General features: G+C 35.3%; 1 protein-coding gene and 1 long non-coding RNA gene across 3 annotated transcripts in view; both read left to right on the forward strand.

The window, feature by feature from the left end:
- Nucleotides 1–908: 908 nt before the first annotated feature.
- LOC132851735 (uncharacterized) lies at nt 909–2166 on the forward strand. Its single transcript, XR_009649056.1, has 2 exons — nt 909–1385; nt 1624–2166. It is a non-coding gene; the product is annotated as an uncharacterized LOC132851735 (long non-coding RNA).
- An 11660-nt stretch (nt 2167–13826) lies between these two features.
- The window catches only part of nedd4a (NEDD4 E3 ubiquitin protein ligase a), a 48182-nt gene continuing 40462 nt past the window's right edge, over nt 13827–21546 (forward strand). For both annotated transcript variants that reach the window (XM_060878389.1, XM_060878390.1), the window contains exons 1-4: nt 13827–14062; nt 17167–17240; nt 18533–18611; nt 19317–19355. In XM_060878389.1, coding sequence (XP_060734372.1) covers nt 14006–14062; nt 17167–17240; nt 18533–18611; nt 19317–19355 — 249 coding nt within the window. In that variant the 5' untranslated portion in view covers nt 13827–14005. The remainder of the gene's footprint in view (nt 14063–17166; nt 17241–18532; nt 18612–19316; nt 19356–21546) is intronic.

Genomic DNA, 21546 nt, shown 5'->3' on the forward strand with positions numbered 1-21546 from the left:
TTATGACATCATAGATGGCAAACTAATGCTTTCACACCCTTTATTTTCATCTAGACCCTCTGCTTTACAGATAATCCTTTATTCGGATGAAAACGAAATTTGCAATCCACTTGGGTCTCATGCTTCAAAGAATAAGTTGCTCATGTTTTACTACACTTTGGGTAACATTAATCCAAAGTACTGGTCAAAATTAGCTTACCCAGAATATTCCTTGGATAAACTTTAATACTCATGTTAAGTGCTGTCTGTTTGGACAGCCCCAGGAATAAATAAATCTGTTACTGTTGTTGATGATAAGAAATATAATAAATCAGAATAAAACCACTTTTTGACCAAGTGTTTATGTTCACACAAGCAATTTGTCTTATGGTTTTTCAAATACATGAACGGACACAAACAAAAGATCACTAAAACGACAACAAAAAAACAAATCTTTGACCTTTCTTAATTAAGATTCTTGAAATTAGAGTTTTTAGGGGTGGTATTATTCTTAAAATTAGCACAACAATCTAATGAACATGCACCAAAACTTGCACTTTATAGCTTTCACTTGTTTCTGGTAAAATTTACCTCAAAAGGAGTTAACATTTACTTGTCAAGAAAGAAGAAGACCAATTTTCTTAAATTAAGATTTATGAGCCAATGTGCAATGTATTTTATAAGACTTTTTTATCTTTTATGGCAAAAAACAAGACATATTTTCTAGAAATAAGTTTTTTTTACTTTCTTAGATTTAGTTTTTTGCAGTGTATGTATGTCACTCTGGATAAGAGAGTCTGCCAAATGCCGTAAATGTAAATGTAATGTAAATGTAAGATCATGTGACACTGACGATCCTCCCTCCACTTGAAGTTCCATTAAACGTATAAAAGCCGACTGAGCTGCTCGGGAACAACAGAGAAAGAAGGAACATGGCAGAGAACCGAGTCAGGGACTGGACCCGGGTCAGGGACATGTACGAGGGAGTTAATCTAGACGAAATGTGCAAAAAACAAAAAAAAGCACACAGAGACAAAACTCTTTATAATAATCCAGATGTTTTATTCAGAATCTATCAACAGGGAAGACTCCATGTGCTGCTCTTCATACCAACTGACACTGAAGAGTGGAAGAATGTGATTCAGGACAGAAGCAGGGCTACTGACCTTTCTGTTCAGCTGACGGAGAGACGTGCTATAAGGGGTCATTTACCAATCATTAGCATGTCTGGTCCTGTGAGTAACCTCGAATATATCTGTGAGTCTTTTGATCAGCTCTATAATCAGGTGCAGGAAAACATTCAGGACAGAGCAGCACCACAGAGGAACTATGTGGCTGAGATTGAGGAACTCAATGTGAGAATCGGGAAGCTATAAGAGGAAATCAAGATCCTTAAAAGAAAATCGGTAGGTGTGTAAAACAGGATGTACTCAGCTTTACTGAGTTTCAGGAAAATGTTTCAACACTTATTTAAAATTAAGCAGCTAAAAGGTCGAGAGTTTGTTTTAACTTGATTTTTAATGCACTGATGCAACAGAGAACTTATGCTCTGTGTGTGTGTGTGTGTGTGTGTGTGTGTGTGTGTGTGTGTGTGTGTGTGTGTGTGTGTGTGTGTATAATGTCATTTGTTGTTGTTGTTTTTAGGTGCACACCTGAGGCCTGTGTATCAATGTTCCACTTTCCTCACTGCAGTGGAAGCAAATAAAGTTCAAAACCACCGGCTTTCATTTAGTGCTGAGCTTCACAAAGAAGGAATGAATTTCAATTCATCTAAGGCTTAGGAATAGATTAAAACTTGCTCATGTGTTTTATTTATTTTGTTTTGTTTATTTATCTGTTTGTTCGTTTGTTTTTAGTTTGGTTTGATTTATTGATTTTATTGTATTCGATTTTAAATGTTTATTTGTCTCATACACAACCTTGCACAGTACGACATGCAGATAAATGTTGTCCTAAAAGAAGAATAAAACTGCTACAATAAAAGTAGATGTTGGATTATCTGTACAAATAATAAGAATAAAATATAAAAAATATAAATATATTTATATGAATATGGTGAAGTGAGCAAACAGTATGACAATGGGAAATAAAGTTCAGATGTTTACTATATTATTTTGCATATAATAGCCATGTAATAACATTTACTGTGCGATTTAATAAACATTTAATAAAGTGATTATTAAAACATTTTTAGACTCCAATCTACTGACTTTCTAATCGCTTTTGTTGTGAATGTTCAGGCGTTTGTCCAGTAGATGGCGTCATCATTCCTCTGTCAAATGTCACGTGGGCAGGACAAAACACCAAAATAACACCAGCTACTCTACTACAATGTGTTATCTGATGTGTTTTAAAGTTATTGAAGATATTATATATTCATTCATTCATCTTCTACCGCTTATCCGAACTACCTCGGGTCACGGGGAGCCTGTGCCTATCTCAGGCGTCATCGGGCATCAAGGCAGGATACACCCTGGACGGAGTGCCAACCCATCGCAGGGCACACACACACTCCCATTCACTCACGCAATCACACACTAGGGACAATTTTTCCAGAGATGCCAATCAACCTACTATGCATGTCTTTGGACCGGGGGAGGAAACCGGAGTACCCGGAGGAAACCCCCGAGGCACGGGGAGAACATGCAAACTCCACACACACAAGGTGGAGGCGGGAATCGAACCCCGACCCTGGAGGTGTGAGGCGAACGTGCTAACCACTAAGCCACCGTGCCCCCGATATTATATATTATTACTGGAATTAAACTGAAATTACATGTTCAATATTTACTCTCCTTAACAAATTTTGTTAGTATTAGTTTAATATAGCATAGTTTTGTAGTTGTTGTTTTGTTTTGTTTTTTTTTGCTCCAAACTACATAATAAATACTAGATTATCTTCTAAGCTTTCATTTGAATTGAACACACCAAAAGACTGAATGATTTGTGTTACAGTCAGTGTGGGCTTCACTCTGGTTTCTTCCCAAAAACTCACACCAGTACATGGATTGGCTATGCTAACTTGTTCCTAGATGTTGGTGATGTCTCTGAACAGAATAAAGCTCTTACTGAAGATAAATAACATTTATATGTTATTATTGTTTAAATGTAAGTATTTGAATAATTGCACACACACTATATTACATCACACACCATGTTGACATCACATACATTATATAACATCACACACGTACTATATTACCTCACACGTGGACTATATTACTTCATACAGATATTGACATACATTATATAACATCACACACACTATATTACCTTACACATGGACTATATTACATCATACATCATGTTGACATCACATACATTATATAACATCACACACGTACTATATTACCTCACACACGTACTGTATTACCTCACACACGTACTATATCACCTCTCACACGCACTGTTACCTCACACACACTATATTACCTCACACACGATATATTACCTCACACACGTACTATATCACCTCATACACGCACTGTTACCTCACACACTCACTATAGTACTTCATACACTCACTATATTACCTCACACACGATACATTACCTCACACACGCACTATATTACCTCACACACACACTCTTACCTCAAACGCACTGTTACCTCACACACTCACTATATTACCTCACACACTCACTATATTACCTCACACACGCACTATATTACCTCACACACTCACTATATTACCTCACACACTCACTATATTACCTCACACACGATATATTACATCACACATGCACTATATCACCTCACACACACACACACTCTTACCTCAAACGCACTATGTTACCTCACACACTCACTATATTAGCTCACACATGATATATTACCTCAAACATGCACTATATTACTTCACACACGCACTATATTACCTCACACATGAAATAATCTGAATTCTCTTTTTATTATCCTTGGAGACTTTACTGTAACAGAGCAAATCTAATCACTATCTGGTTTGGTGTGGCATCTAAACAGGACAGGAACAGACTGAAACGCACAGTAAAAACAGCGGAAAAAATAATTGGTGCCCCCCTGCCCACTCCCCAGTGAAAAATCACCACTGACCCCTCACACCCAATATTGTTATTTGCACCGTGCACTTCCCACACTTTATGTACATAACTGATCAGTCATATATTCTGTATTTATATTTCATACTCATAATGTCTATTGTATCACATCTGCATTGTGTTGTATAGTCTGTAATATCTTGTATAGTATAGTGTTATTTATGTCTGTATTAAGTATAGTGTTATTTATGTCGGTATTGTATAGTATAGTGTTATTTATGTCTGTATTGTATTGTATAGTGTTATTTATGTCTGTATTGTATTGTATAGTGTTATTTGTCTGTATTGTATAGTATAGTGTTATTTATGTCTGTATTGTATAGTATAGTGTTATTTATGTCTGTATTGTATAGTATAGTGTTATTTATGTGTGTATTGTATAGTATAGTGTTATTTATGTCTGTATTGTATAGTATAGTGTTATTTATGTCTGTATTGTATAGTATAGTGTTATTTATGTCTGTATTGTATAGTATAGTGTTATTTATGTGTGTATTGTATTGTATAGTGTTATTTATGTCTGTATTGTATAGTATAGTGTTATTTATGTCTGTATTGTATTGTATAGTGTTATTTATGTCTGTATTGTATAGTATAGTGTTATTTATGTCTGTATTGTATAGTATAGTGTTATTTATGTCTGTATTGTATAGTATAGTGTTATTTATGTCTGTATTGTATTGTATAGTGTTATTTATGTCTGTATTGTATAGTATAGTGTTATTTATGTCTGTATTGTATTGTATAGTGTTATTTATGTCTGTATTGTATAGTATAGTGTTATTTATGTCTGTATTGTATTGTATAGTGTTATTTATGTCTGTATTGTATTGTATAGTGTTATTTATGTCTGTATTGTATTGTATAGTGTTATTTGTCTGTATTGTATAGTATAGTGTTATTTATGTCTGTATTGTATTGTATAGTGTTATTTATGTCTGTATTGTATAGTATAGTGTTATTTATGTGTGTATTGTATAGTATAGTGTTATTTATGTCTGTATTGTATAGTATAGTGTTATTTATGTCTGTATTGTATAGTATAGTGTTATTTATGTCTGTATTGTATAGTATAGTGTTATTTATGTCTGTATTGTATTGTATAGTGTTATTTATGTCTGTATTGTATAGTATAGTGTTATTTATGTCTGTATTGTATTGTATAGTGTTATTTATGTCTGTATTGTATAGTATAGTGTTATTTATGTCTGTATTGTATAGTATAGTGTTATTTATGTCTGTATTGTATAGTATAGTGTTATTTATGTCTGTATTGTATAGTATAGTGTTATTTATGTCTGTATTGTATAGTATAGTGTTATTTATGTCTGTATTGTATTGTATAGTGTTATTTATGTCTGTATTGTATTGTATAGTGTTATTTATGTCTGTATTGTATAGTATAGTGTTATTTATGTCTGTATTGTATAGTATAGTGTTATTTATGTCTGTATTGTATAGTATAGTGTTATTTGTCTGTATTGTATTGTATAGTGTTATTTATGTCTGTATTGTATAGTATAGTGTTATTTATGTCTGTATTGTATAGTATAGTGTTATTTATGTCTGTATTGTATAGTATAGTGTTATTTATGTCTGTACTGTATAGTATAGTGTTATTTATGTCTGTATTATATTGTATAGTGTTATTTATGTCTGTATTGTATTGTATAGTGTTATTTGTCTGTATTGTATAGTATAGTGTTATTTATGTGTGTATTGTATAGTATAGTGTTATTTATGTGTGTATTGTATAGTATAGTGTTATTTATGTCTGTATTGTATAGTATAGTGTTATTTATGTCTGTATTGTATAGTATAGTGTTATTTATGTCTGTATTGTATAGTATAGTGTTATTTATGTCTGTATTGTATTGTATAGTGTTATTTATGTGTGTATTGTATAGTATAGTGTTATTTATGTGTGTGTTGTATAGTGTTATGTGTGTATTGTATAGTATAGTGTTATTTATGTCTGTATTGTATTGTATAGTGTTATTTATGTGTGTATTGTATAGTATAGTGTTATTTATGTGTGTGTTGTATAGTGTTATGTGTGTATTGTATAGTATAGTGTTATTTATGTGTGTATTGTATAGTATAGTGTTATTTATGTGTGTATTGTATAGTATAGTGTTATTTATGTGTGTATTGTATTGTATAGTATAGTGTTATTTATGTTTTCTGATTTGTTAGTGTTTTCTGATTTGTTAATGTGTTTTCTGATTTGTTCATTTGTTTTCTGATTTGTTAATGTGTTTTCTGATTTGTTAATTTGTTTTCTGATTTGTTAATTTGTTTTCTGATTTGTACATTTGTTTTCTGATTTGTTAATGTGTTTTCTGATTTGTTAATGTGTTTTGTGATTTGTTAATGTGTTTTGTGATTTGTTCATTTGTTTTCTGATTTGTACATTTGTTTTCTGATTTGTTCATTTGTTTTCTGATTTGTTCATTTGTTTTCTGATTTGTTAATGTGTTTTCTGATTTGTTAATGTGTTTTCTGATTTGTTAATGTGTTTTCTGATTTGTTCATTTGTTTTCTGATTTGTTAATGTGTTTTCTGATTTGTTAATTTGTTTTCTGATTTGTTAATTTGTTTTCTGATTTGTTAATGTGTTTTCTGATTTGTTCACTTGTTTTCTGATTTGTTCATTTGTTTTCTGATTTGTTAATGTGTTTTCTGATTTGTTAATTTGTTTTCTGATTTGTTCATTTGTTTTCTGATTTGTTAATGTGTTTTCTGATTTGTTAATGTGTTTTCTGATTTGTTCATTTGTTTTCTGATTTGTTCATTTGTTTTCTGATTTGTTAATGTGTTTTCTGATTTGTTCATTTGTTTTCTGATTTGTTTTCTGATTTGTTCATTTGTTTTCTGATTTGTTAATGTGTTTTCTGATTTGTTAATTTGTTTTCTGATTTGTTAATGTGTTTTCTGATTTGTTCATTTGTTTTCTGATTTGTTAATGTGTTTTCTGATTTGTTCATTTGTTTTCTGATTTGTTAGTGTTTTCTGATTTGTTAATGTGTTTTCTGATTTGTTCATTTGTTTTCTGATTTGTTAATGTGTTTTCTGATTTGTTCATTTGTTTTCTGATTTGTACATTTGTTTTCTGATTTGTTAATGTGTTTTCTGATTTGTTAATGTGTTTTGTGATTTGTTAATGTTTTGTGATTTGTTCATTTGTTTTCTGATTTGTACATTTGTTTTCTGATTTGTTCATTTGTTTTCTGATTTGTACATTTGTTTTCTGATTTGTTAATGTGTTTTCTGATTTGTTAATTTGTTTTCTGATTTGTTAATTTGTTTTCTGATTTGTTAATGTGTTTTCTGATTTGTTCACTTGTTTTCTGATTTGTTCATTTGTTTTCTGATTTGTTAATGTGTTTTCTGATTTGTTAATTTGTTTTCTGATTTGTTCATTTGTTTTCTGATTTGTTAATGTGTTTTCTGATTTGTTAATGTGTTTTCTGATTTGTTAATTTGTTTTCTGATTTGTTAATGTGTTTTCTGATTTGTTAATGTGTTTTCTGATTTGTTCATTTGTTTTCTGATTTGTTAATATGTTTTGTGCACTGATTCAGACAACCCGGAAGCGGTAGGTATAGTTTGTGAATGGAAACTTACCGATCATTGGACAAGACGACTGTCATTAAAGATATACAGGTGAATGAAAGGTGTCTCGTCCGATGATGGTAAGTTTCCATTCACAAACTATACCAACCTCTTCCGGGTTGTCTGACTTGTTGTGTTTTGGGATTTGTTAATGTGTTTTCGGGTTTGTTTATTTGTTTTCGGATTTGTTAATTTGTTTTGGGATTTGTTAATTTGTTTTCTTATTTGTTAATGTGTTTTTCACTTGTCAGCCATCATACGTTGGGCAGAAATTAGAAAATAACGTATCTCGAGCTGAATTGAATATCGCACCAATTTTGTGATTGGCTGTTATGTGGTGTGGGGCCAGGGTGGGCCAAGCCTCTGATTGGGTGGGCCAGGCCCACTCTGCCACAACCAGAAGAGGTTTTGGTCAGATTAGCAGTACAGTATGTTTTCAGAAAAGAGAAAAACGAAGAGACCTCACAATAAAAAACGAATGTTTCCATTGTATACCCCCTATAAAGAGTTTAGAACAATTATTGTCTCATCCAAAAATATTTGCCATGATAAATGTTGGATTTCAAAAATGCAGCAGTGGATATTTTTATGACATCATAGATGGCAAACTAATGCTTTCACACCCTTTATTTTCATCTAGACCCTCTGCTTTACAGATAATCCTTTATTCGGATGAAAACGAAATTTGCAATCCACTTGGGTCTCATGCTTCAAAGAATAAGTTGCTCATGTTTTACTACACTTTGGGTAACATTAATCCAAAGTACTGGTCAAAATTAGCTTACCCAGAATATTCCTTGGATAAACTTTAATACTCATGTTAAGTGCTGTCTGTTTGGACAGCCCCAGGAATAAATAAATCTGTTACTGTTGTTGATGATAAGAAATATAATAAATCAGAATAAAACCACTTTTTGACCAAGTGTTTATGTTCACACAAGCAATTTGTCTTATGGTTTTTCAAATACATGAACGGACACAAACAAAAGATCACTAAAACGACAACAAAAAAACAAATCTTTGACCTTTCTTAATTAAGATTCTTGAAATTAGAGTTTTTAGGGGTGGTATTATTCTTAAAATTAGCACAACAATCTAATGAACATGCACCAAAACTTGCACTTTATAGCTTTCACTTGTTTCTGGTAAAATTTACCTCAAAAGGAGTTAACATTTACTTGTCAAGAAAGAAGAAGACCAATTTTCTTAAATTAAGATTTATGAGCCAATGTGCAATGTATTTTATAAGACTTTTTTATCTTTTATGGCAAAAAACAAGACATATTTTCTAGAAATAAGTTTTTTTTACTTTCTTAGATTTAGTTTTTTGCAGTGTATGTATGTCACTCTGGATAAGAGAGTCTGCCAAATGCCGTAAATGTAAATGTAATGTAAATGTAAGATCATGTGACACTGACGATCCTCCCTCCACTTGAAGTTCCATTAAACGTATAAAAGCCGACTGAGCTGCTCGGGAACAACAGAGAAAGAAGGAACATGGCAGAGAACCGAGTCAGGGACTGGACCCGGGTCAGGGACATGTACGAGGGAGTTAATCTAGACGAAATGTGCAAAAAACAAAAAAAAGCACACAGAGACAAAACTCTTTATAATAATCCAGATGTTTTATTCAGAATCTATCAACAGGGAAGACTCCATGTGCTGCTCTTCATACCAACTGACACTGAAGAGTGGAAGAATGTGATTCAGGACAGAAGCAGGGCTACTGACCTTTCTGTTCAGCTGACGGAGAGACGTGCTATAAGGGGTCATTTACCAATCATTAGCATGTCTGGTCCTGTGAGTAACCTCGAATATATCTGTGAGTCTTTTGATCAGCTCTATAATCAGGTGCAGGAAAACATTCAGGACAGAGCAGCACCACAGAGGAACTATGTGGCTGAGATTGAGGAACTCAATGTGAGAATCGGGAAGCTATAAGAGGAAATCAAGATCCTTAAAAGAAAATCGGTAGGTGTGTAAAACAGGATGTACTCAGCTTTACTGAGTTTCAGGAAAATGTTTCAACACTTATTTAAAATTAAGCAGCTAAAAGGTCGAGAGTTTGTTTTAACTTGATTTTTAATGCACTGATGCAACAGAGAACTTATGCTCTGTGTGTGTGTGTGTGTGTGTGTGTGTGTGTGTGTGTGTGTGTGTGTGTGTGTGTGTGTGTGTGTATAATGTCATTTGTTGTTGTTGTTTTTAGGTGCACACCTGAGGCCTGTGTATCAATGTTCCACTTTCCTCACTGCAGTGGAAGCAAATAAAGTTCAAAACCACCGGCTTTCATTTAGTGCTGAGCTTCACAAAGAAGGAATGAATTTCAATTCATCTAAGGCTTAGGAATAGATTAAAACTTGCTCATGTGTTTTATTTATTTTGTTTTGTTTATTTATCTGTTTGTTCGTTTGTTTTTAGTTTGGTTTGATTTATTGATTTTATTGTATTCGATTTTAAATGTTTATTTGTCTCATACACAACCTTGCACAGTACGACATGCAGATAAATGTTGTCCTAAAAGAAGAATAAAACTGCTACAATAAAAGTAGATGTTGGATTATCTGTACAAATAATAAGAATAAAATATAAAAATTATAAATATATTTATATGAATATGGTGAAGTGAGCAAACAGTATGACAATGGGAAATAAAGTTCAGATGTTTATTATATTATTTTGCATATAATAGCCATGTAATAACATTTACTGTGCGATTTAATAAACATTTAATAAAGTGATTATTAAAACATTTTTAGACTCCAATCTACTGACTTTCTAATCGCTTTTGTTGTGAATGTTCAGGCGTTTGTCCAGTAGATGGCGTCATCATTCCTCTGTCAAATGTCACGTGGGCAGGACAAAACACCAAAATAACACCAGCTACTCTACTACAATGTGTTATCTGATGTGTTTTAAAGTTATTGAAGATATTATATATTCATTCATTCATCTTCTACCGCTTATCCGAACTACCTCGGGTCACGGGGAGCCTGTGCCTATCTCAGGCGTCATCGGGCATCAAGGCAGGATACACCCTGGACGGAGTGCCAACCCATCGCAGGGCACACACACACTCCCATTCACTCACGCAATCACACACTAGGGACAATTTTTCCAGAGATGCCAATCAACCTACTATGCATGTCTTTGGACCGGGGGAGGAAACCGGAGTACCCGGAGGAAACCCCCGAGGCACGGGGAGAACATGCAAACTCCACACACACAAGGTGGAGGCGGGAATCGAACCCCGACCCTGGAGGTGTGAGGCGAACGTGCTAACCACTAAGCCACCGTGCCCCCGATATTATATATTATTACTGGAATTAAACTGAAATTACATGTTCAATATTTACTCTCCTTAACAAATTTTGTTAGTATTAGTTTAATATAGCATAGTTTTGTAGTTGTTGTTTTGTTTTGTTTTTTTTTGCTCCAAACTACATAATAAATACTAGATTATCTTCTAAGCTTTCATTTGAATTGAACACACCAAAAGACTGAATGATTTGTGTTACAGTCAGTGTGGGCTTCACTCTGGTTTCTTCCCAAAAACTCACACCAGTACATGGATTGGCTATGCTAACTTGTTCCTAGATGTTGGTGATGTCTCTGAACAGAATAAAGCTCTTACTGAAGATAAATAACATTTATATGTTATTATTGTTTAAATGTAAGTATTTGAATAATTGCACACACACTATATTACATCACACACGATATATGACATCATATACATTATATAACATCACACACGTACTATATTACCTCACACGTGGACTATATTACTTCATACAGATATTGACACACATTATATAACATCACACACACTATATTACCTTACACATGGACTATATTACATCACACACCATGTTGACATCACATACATTATATAACATCACACACGTACTATATTACCTCACACGTGGACTATATTACTTCATACAGATATTGACATACATTATATAACATCACACACACTATATTACCTTACACATGGACTATATTACATCATACATCATGTTGACATCACATACATTATATAACATCACACACGTACTATATTACCTCACACACGTACTGTATTACCTCACACACGTACTATATCACCTCTCACACGCACTGTTACCTCACACACACTATATTACCTCACACACGATATATTACCTCACACACGTACTATATCACCTCATACACGCACTGTTACCTCACACACTCACTATAGTACTTCATACACTCACTATATTACCTCACACACGATACATTACCTCACACACGCACTATATTACCTCACACACACACTCTTACCTCAAACGCACTGTTACCTCACACACTCACTATATTACCTCACACACTCACTATATTACCTCACACACGCACTATATTACCTCACACACTCACTATATTACCTCACACACTCACTATATTACCTCACACACGATATATTACATCACACATGCACTATATCACCTCACACACACACACACTCTTACCTCAAACGCACTATGTTACCTCACACACTCACTATATTAGCTCACACATGATATATTACCTCAAACATGCACTATATTACTTCACACACGCACTATATTACCTCACACATGAAATAATCTGAATTCTCTTTTTATTATCCTTGGAGACTTTACTGTAACAGAGCAAATCTAATCACTATCTGGTTTGGTGTGGCATCTAAACAGGACAGGAACAGACTGAAACGCACAGTAAAAACAGCGGAAAAAATAATTGGTGCCCCCCTGCCCACTCCCCAGTGAAAAATCACCACTGACCCCTCACACCCAATATTGTTATTTGCACCGTGCACTTCCCACACTTTATGTACATAACTGATCAGTCATATATTCTGTATTTATATTTCATACTCATAATGTCTATTGTATCACATCTGCATTGTGTTGTATAGTCTGTAATATCTTGTATAGTATAGTGTTATTTATGTCTGTATTGTATAGTATAGTGTTATTTATGTCTGTATTGTATTGTATAGTGTTATTTATGTGTGTATTGTATAGTATAGTGTTATTTATGTCTGTATTGTATTGTATAGTGTTATTTATGTCTGTATTGTATTGTATAGTGTTATTTATGTCTGTATTGTATAGTATAGTGTTATTTATGTCTGTATTGTATAGTATAGTGTTATTTATGTCTGTATTGTATAGTATAGTGTTATTTGTCTGTATTGTATTGTATAGTGTTATTTATGTCTGTATTGTATAGTATAGTGTTATTTATGTCTGTATTGTATAGTATAGTGTTATTTATGTCTGTATTGTATAGTATAGTGTTATTTATGTCTGTACTGTATAGTATAGTGTTATTTATGTCTGTATTATATTGTATAGTGTTATTTATGTCTGTATTGTATTGTATAGTGTTATTTGTCTGTATTGTATAGTATAGTGTTATTTATGTGTGTATTGTATAGTATAGTGTTATTTATGTGTGTATTGTATAGTATAGTGTTATTTATGTCTGTATTGTATAGTATAGTGTTATTTATGTCTGTATTGTATTGTATAGTGTTATTTATGTGTGTATTGTATAGTATAGTGTTATTTATGTCTGTATTGTATTGTATAGTGTTATTTATGTCTGTATTGTATTGTATAGTGTTAGTTGTCTGTATTGTATAGTATAGTGTTATTTATGTGTGTATTGTATAGTATAGTGTTATTTATGTGTGTATTGTATAGTATAGTGTTATTTATGTCTGTATTGTATAGTATAGTGTTATTTATGTCTGTATTGTATTGTATAGTGTTATTTATGTGTGTATTGTATAGTATAGTGTTATTTATGTCTGTATTGTATTGTATAGTGTTATTTATGTCTGTATTGTATTGTATAGTGTTATTTATGTCTGTATTGTATAGTATAGTGTTATTTATGTCTGTATTGTATAGTATAGTGTTATTTATGTCTGTATTGTATAGTATAGTGTTATTAATGTCTGTACTTTTGAGAGTCACAAACAGCTGGAACCGAATTCCTTGTGTGTGTCAACACACTTGGCCAATAAACCTGATCTTGATTCTGATTCTATTCTCGGAGCAAAAAAGTTTGATCGAAAGAATGAAAGGAATGCGAACTGGCAACCCTGAAGAGAACGTGTGGTATAAGGGAAAGGGGCGTGGTTAATGGGAAGTGGGCGTGGTGAGCGGAAGGAAGCGGACGGAAAGAAGATGGCCAGCGTCGTTACTACGACACGTCTGGTGATTTAATCTCGGGACTGAACACGAGCTAAAGTAGAAACTACGCTAACGGATTGTTATTCTTCGTGTTGTCGCGGATCTCAGTGTCCACTTGGCAGGAGGATGAGTAACAACATGGCTGCACTTGGACCCGAAATCCGAGGACTTCACGTCGCTGAGGTATGGATCTGTAACCGACATGTTATCTTCATCATCATCACCACCATCATCATCATCATCATCATCATGTCACTTGTCTTGTGGGTTAAATTTCCATTTCACCTATTAATACAACCGAATAGCTGCTTAGTAACAGTAAGAGGACACAAGTGACCAAGTTGGACCAGATCTGTCCTGGTGTTAGATGATTAAAAGAGGCTGGAGGATGAAGCTCAGATCTTCTTCCATTTAACTCCTTCACTTCTGCTCACTGGCCTCAAGATCAGCTCCAGAAGACCAACGGTCTCTGACTGACCAGTGCTTCTCCATCTGACCCTTTTAAAGCACCTGATTACTTCTGTCTACACTCAGGGCTCAGAGATGGAGATAACCTTGAAATGCTCTGTTCTCTGTACAGACCTTGGTGATCAGGTGATAATAATAACTGTGTGATGAGATGTTAGAGGAGATTAATCACAAACACAAACAGCTTGTCGACATAATCGTCATGAATAAAAACAGTGATGAAGATGATGATGATGATACCATGAGTATCAACTGATATAACTAGGTGATGTATGAACTATGATCAGTCAAATAAAATATACATAGCTAAAACACACACACACACATTTTTTTAAATTAATATTTCACTCATAATCAGAATAATAACTAGAATCAGGTTTATTGGCCAAGTGTGTTGACACACACAAGGAATTCCAGCTGTTTGTGACTCTCAATAGTACAGACATAAATAACACTATACTATACAATACATACATAAATAACACTATACTATACAATACACACATAAATAACACTATACTATACAATACACACATAACACTATACAACACACACATAAATAACACTATACTATACAACACACACATAAATAACACTATACTATACAATACACACATAAATAACACTATACTATACAATACAATACACACATAAATAACACTATACTATACAATACACACATAAATAACACTATACTATACAATACACACATAACACTATACAACACACACATAAATAACACTATACTATACAATACACACATAAATAACACTATACAATACAATACAGACATAAATAACACTATACTATACAATACAGACATAAATAACACTATACTATACAATACACACATAAATAACACTATACTATACAATACACACATAAATAACACTATACTATACAATACACACATAAATAACACTACTATACAATACACACATAAATAACACTATACTATACAATACACACATAAATAACACTATACTATACAATACACACATAACACAATACAATACACACATAAATAACACTATACTATACAATACACACATAAATAACACTATACTATACAATACAGACATAAATAACACTATACTATACAATACACACATAAATAACACTGTACTATACAATACACACATAAATAACAGTATACTATACAATACACACATAACACTATACTATACAATACAATACACACATAAATAACACTATACTATACAAGACAGACATAAATAACACTATACTATACAAGACAGACATAAATAACACTATACTATACAATACACACATAAATAACACTATACTATACAATACAGACATAAATAACACTATACTATACAATACAGACATAAATAACACTATACTATACAATACACACATAACACAATACAATACAGACATAAATAACACTATACTATACAATACAGACATAAATAACACTATACTATACAATACACACATAACACAATACAATACACACATAAATAACACTATACTATACAAGATATTACAGACTATACAACACAATGCAGATGTGATACAATAGACATTATGAGTATTAAATATGAATACAGTATATGTGACTGATCAGTTATGTACATAAAGTGTGGGAAGTGCACGGTGCAAATAACAATATTGTGTAATATTATGCTTTTTGTACAATATACAGCAGCAGTAGTATGTAATATACAGATGATGTAATGACTGACAGTCCTGATAATGCAGTACTTATAGATATGAAGCATGAATATAATTATGGTGAGTTGTTAATCAGGGTGATTGTCTGGGGAAAGAAACTGTTCCTGTGTCAGTTTTAGTGAGCAAAGTTCTGTAGTGCCAAGCGCAAAGTTGTGACTTCTTGTGTCGTACAAGTCCTGGGGAGTGGGCAGGGGGGCACCAATGATGTCTTTTGCTGTTTAGTTGCTGCACCAAACCAGATGGTGATGGATGTGCACAGGACATCAATGACTGCAGTGTAGAACAGCATCAACAGCTCCTGTGGCAGACCAGACTTCCTTAATTGGCGTAGAAAGTACAGTACATCCTCTGCTGGGCCTTTTTGATGATGGAGTTTATGTTGTTCTCCCATGCTTACATTTATTAAATGTAATAAAGTTTTATATCACTGACATCTAGAAGAAGATGTCACACTTCTTCTTCTTCTTCTTCTTCTTCTTCTTCTTCTTCTTCTTCTTCTTCTTCTTCCTCCTCTTATTAGAGGGTCACTTCTCCATGCTCTCTCTTTTTGGTTTGACGCTCTTTAACACATCACAGAATCACTCCTGTGACACGTCTCCGTATCGTTATCGTCAACGTCACTATAACAACCGTTTCCACGGTTTCAAATCTGTTTCTGTTTCTTTCTCCTGCTGTGTCCCTGTGAACGATTGGTTGCTATAGAAACTATATAACACAATACAATATAATATACTAATATAAGAATACAGCCCTGTGAGCTGAGTTCCGACCAATCAGAATCCAGGATTTGTTCCATGGTACCATGGTGTGAAAGTGTAGAGAGAAAGTTTGAGGGTTTTATCTGTTTGATGAGTACAGCTTTCTGTTTGGAAGTGTGTGTGTGTGTGTGTGTGTGTGTGTGTGAATTAAATTCTGGAGTGTTCTCTTGGCCTGAGAGCAGTCCACTCGCTGTTGGGTGTGTGTGCGAGTAATCACCAGTTTACACTCGTGCGAGTCGCTGATTGAGAAACCTGATAACTCGGCTCGCTGCCAGACCTTTCCGGAAGTTTACAGCCTCATCATGTGACTTGTTGATGTCTCTGGTGTTTTTATCGATGATTTTTTTTCTTTCCCAACAGGACGACTGCAGGATCTTGAGAGTGAAAGTCATCGCTGGGATTGGACTGGCTAAGAAGGACATCCTGGGCGCGAGGTGAGTTTCAGTTGGTGAGAACATGTTGCTGTCATGTACTGGGATCTGTGTTTGTTTGTTAATCGGAGATCATGCAAATAACTTGTGTACGACGTCACATGAGTCGAGATCCTCGGGACAAAACAAGACTCTGCTGGGTTTGGATGATGGATCAGTAACATGACACACTGATAAAAAAACAAATCTATTTATACAGTAATGCAGGTGTCGTCTGCTTCGGATCCTCTGAGCATGTAAACAAGGTTAGGATTCATTTCACAGGAACAAAAAAACTTTCCACTCATAACACCGCCTTCAATCATTTACATACTGAGTCTTCAACAATACATACTCAACACATACTCAACACACATACTCAACACATATACTCAACACACATACTCAACACACATACTCAACACACATACTCAACACACATACTCAACACACATACTCAACACATATACTCAACACACATACTCAACACATATACTCAACACATATACTCAACACACATACTCAACACACATACTCAACACACATACTCAACACACATACTCAACACACATACTCAACACACATACTCAACACACATACTCAACACACATACTCAACACACATACTCTACACACATACACTACACACATACTCAACACACATACTCAACACATACTCAACACACATACTCAACACACATACTCAACACACATACTCAACACACATACTCAACACACATACTCAACACACATACTCAACACACATACTCTACACACATACTCTACACACATACTCTACACACATACTCTACACACATACTCTACACACATACTCAACATAAACTCAACACAAACTCCTGTGTGGAGACCCCTCATTATTCTGGAGTATCTATCTATCTACCAAACTATTTTTCTTTCTTTCTTTCTTTCTTTCTTTCTTTCTTTCTTTCTTTCTTTCTTTCTTTCTTTCTTTCTTTCTTTCTTTCTTTCTTTCTTTCTTTCTTTCTTTCTTTCTTTCTTTCTTTCTTTCTTTCTTTCTTTCTTTCTTTCTTTCTTTCTTTCTTTCTTTCTTTCTTTCTTTCTTTCTTTCTTTCTTTCTTTCTTTCTCTATTAGTCCTCATGCTGTCGAATTATATAACAAGCAGGTTCACGTTTATATGATTTCCGTTCTGAACCCTGATGATGTCGAATCCTGGTGTCTTGTAGGTGGTAGTGTTATTGGAGGCATTTCGGTTTGCGTGTGTGTGTGTGAATGTGTGTGTGTGTGTTTGTGTGTGTGTGTAGATTTCCTGTGATTGTTCTTGTTTTTCTCTGCAGTGACCCATACACCAGACTCTCTCTGTATGACCCAGTTACTGGTGAATTGGTCAGCCTCCAAACTAAAACCATCAAAAAGGTAAGTGAGTGAGAGTGAGTGAGAGTGAGTGAGAGTGAGAGAGCAAGTGAGAGCGAGTGAGTGAGAGTGAGAGCGAGTGAGTGAGAGTGAGAGCGAGCGAGAGAGTGAGAGAGAGAGTGAGAGAGCGAGTGAGTGAGAGAGCGAGTGAGTGAGAGAGCGAGTGAGTGAGAGCGAGTGAGTGAGAGCGAGTGAGTGAGAGCGAGAGCGAGCGAGTGAGTGAGAGTGAGTGAGTGAGAGTGAGTGAGAGCGAGTGAGTGAGAGTGAGAGCGAGCGGGTGAGTGAGAGCGAGTGAGTGAGAGTGAGAGCGAGCGGGTGAGTGAGAGCGAGTAGCGAGTGAGAGTGAGAGAGCGGGTGAGTGAGAGCGGGTGAGTGAGAGCGAGTGAGTGAGTGAGAGTGAGTGAGAGCGAGCGAGAGCTAGTGAGAGCGAGCGAGTGAGAGCGAGCGATTGAGAGTGAGAGAGCGATTGAGAGTGAGAGAGCAAGTGAGAGCGAGTGAGAGTGAGTGAGTGAGTGAGTGAGAGAGAGTGAGAGAGAGTGAGAGAGAGCGAGTGAGTGAGAGAGAGTGAGAGAGAGTGAGAGAGAGAGAGAAAGAGTGAGAGAAAGAGTGAGAGAAACTGAACACGCAGTCACACAATGAGATAACATTTGCTCACTTCCTGTTAATCTTTATCTCATTAATTCTTCTCTTTCTCTTGTCTCTACTTAGACACTGGATCCAAAGTGGAACGAGGAGTTCTTTTTCAAAGTAAGTGACCGTCCGTGTTGTGCGTTTATCATCAGCGTTCCGTCATGTGTAACCATGGTAACAGACCCCGGAGAAAAACATTGAAAAACTTTAAACATGTTGTGTGATGTAACGTCCTGCATTAATACCGCGCTAATCGTAGATCCTTCCTGGAATGTAAATAAGGGGGCGGGGCATCACGTGTTAATGCTGTAGGGACATAAATGTCATCCTATGGGCTTAAAGTACTATAGCTCTCTTCTGCGAGCACTGAGTACTGAACACTTTGTTCATAGTTGGAATATCATTCACTTATGATGACATCACCACCTATATGGGCAGGGGAAATTTGCATAAATTTGCATTGCTAACGAACTTAAAATGCCATTAATAAGAAGAAAAATATCCGATTCTTAACCGATCGTCAGATTTGACTCGGTTAGTTTTGTGTGAAAGCTTGAAACACCGTTCGAGGAAGTCAGAGAGTCGGAGCTAATTAAATCAGTCTTCAACCTTGTTGATGAGATGCTAATTACTGAAGATTAATATGTGTTATAATAATAATGTTTTTATGCAGTGTGAAAAAAAAAATCTAGCGTCATGTCATTTTTAGATTTAAAACTTTTATAGACTGATTAAAAACATGTTTTTACATGTTTATTGAACACAATTCTTGGTATCGTTCATAAATTGCGTTTGTAGTGTTCCCAGATTTACAACACACACACACACACACACACACACACACACACACACACACACACACACACACACACACACACACACACACACACTATTAAATCTGACCCGAAGTCAGTTTTCTCTGACCAGATTGTCACAGCTCTGTTTTTCTGCTTCTGCCTCTGATTTGTCTTTATACTCTTATCACTTTTCCTGCACACACACACACACACACGCACACACACACACACACGCACACACACACACACACACACACACGAGTTAAAGTAAACAGCGCCTGGTGAAACGTTAACCTGAGCTCTGTGAGATGGCGTGTAAATGCGGCTCAATGGTGCTGCTCCGTGCGCTGCTGGTCATGCTGCTTGCTCTCCATTCCGTTGCTCAGGTAATGATTCATTTTAACGATCGTAACTTATTTATCGCCTCACAGTGCAAAGTGAGAGACTGAGAGAGAGAGAGAGACTGAGAGAGAGAGAGAGAGAGAGAGGAATATGAAATGTCTCGCAAGTGGAATTTTGCAGAAAGTAGAAATATTTCATTTAAACAATACTTTTCCCTGTAATAACGCTTTGGTCACATATAGATGTGAGAGCAAACTTCGATTAAACTTCCCCTTAAATTGAACTTCCCTCAATAATTTCACTCACTCACGCATCTTCTACCGCTTATCCGAACTACCTCGGGTCACGGGGAGCCTGTGCCTATCTCAGGCGTCATCGTGCATCAAGGCAGGATACACCCTGGACGGAGTGCCAACCCATCACAGGGCACACACACACACTCTCATTCACTCACACACTCACACACTACGGACAATTTTCCAGAGATACCAATCAACCTACCATGCATGTCTTTGGACCGGGGGAGGAAACCGGAGTACCCGGAGGAAACCCCCGAGGCACGGGGAGAACATGCAAACTCCACACACACAAGGTGGAGGCGGGAATCGAACCCCCAACCCTGGAGGTGTGAGGCGAACGTGCTAACCACTAAGCCATCATGCCTCCTGAATAATTTCAGACGTCCTTATTTATGTCCCATGTAAATTCACTACACTACAGACCTGAGCAACTTAGCAACAAAAAACATAAGAAGAAAATAAAAAAAGGGGCGTAAGGATTCAGACCCAGTTCCCCTAAGGTTTCGAGGATCCCTCTGATGTACACATGGTCCTGTATCTTCACTCAGATCAGCGGCAGGAGATTTGGATGATTTCAAGAATTTGGCTGAAAGGAGTAAATCATTCGTTTGTTCATGTTTCCATTGTGGATGTTTCCAGAGAAGCAGCTACTGTACACATGATGCTCCCATCACCATGCTTCACTGTGAAGTAGACTCTGGTCTTGAGATCATACTCACAGCCCTTTCTCCATCCTGCTGCTTTCAGCTTGTCCTGCTGACTCCTTCTCTCTTACCTTCAGCCTGAGAGCGTTGAGGACGACAGGTTTATACTGTACATTATACTTTAACAGCTGTAAACATTCCAGATCCTAGTTCTGTTTTTCAGATA

The sequence above is a fragment of the Tachysurus vachellii genome, chromosome 9 (genome assembly GCF_030014155.1).
Source record: "Tachysurus vachellii isolate PV-2020 chromosome 9, HZAU_Pvac_v1, whole genome shotgun sequence".
NCBI lineage: Eukaryota > Metazoa > Chordata > Actinopteri > Siluriformes > Bagridae > Tachysurus > Tachysurus vachellii.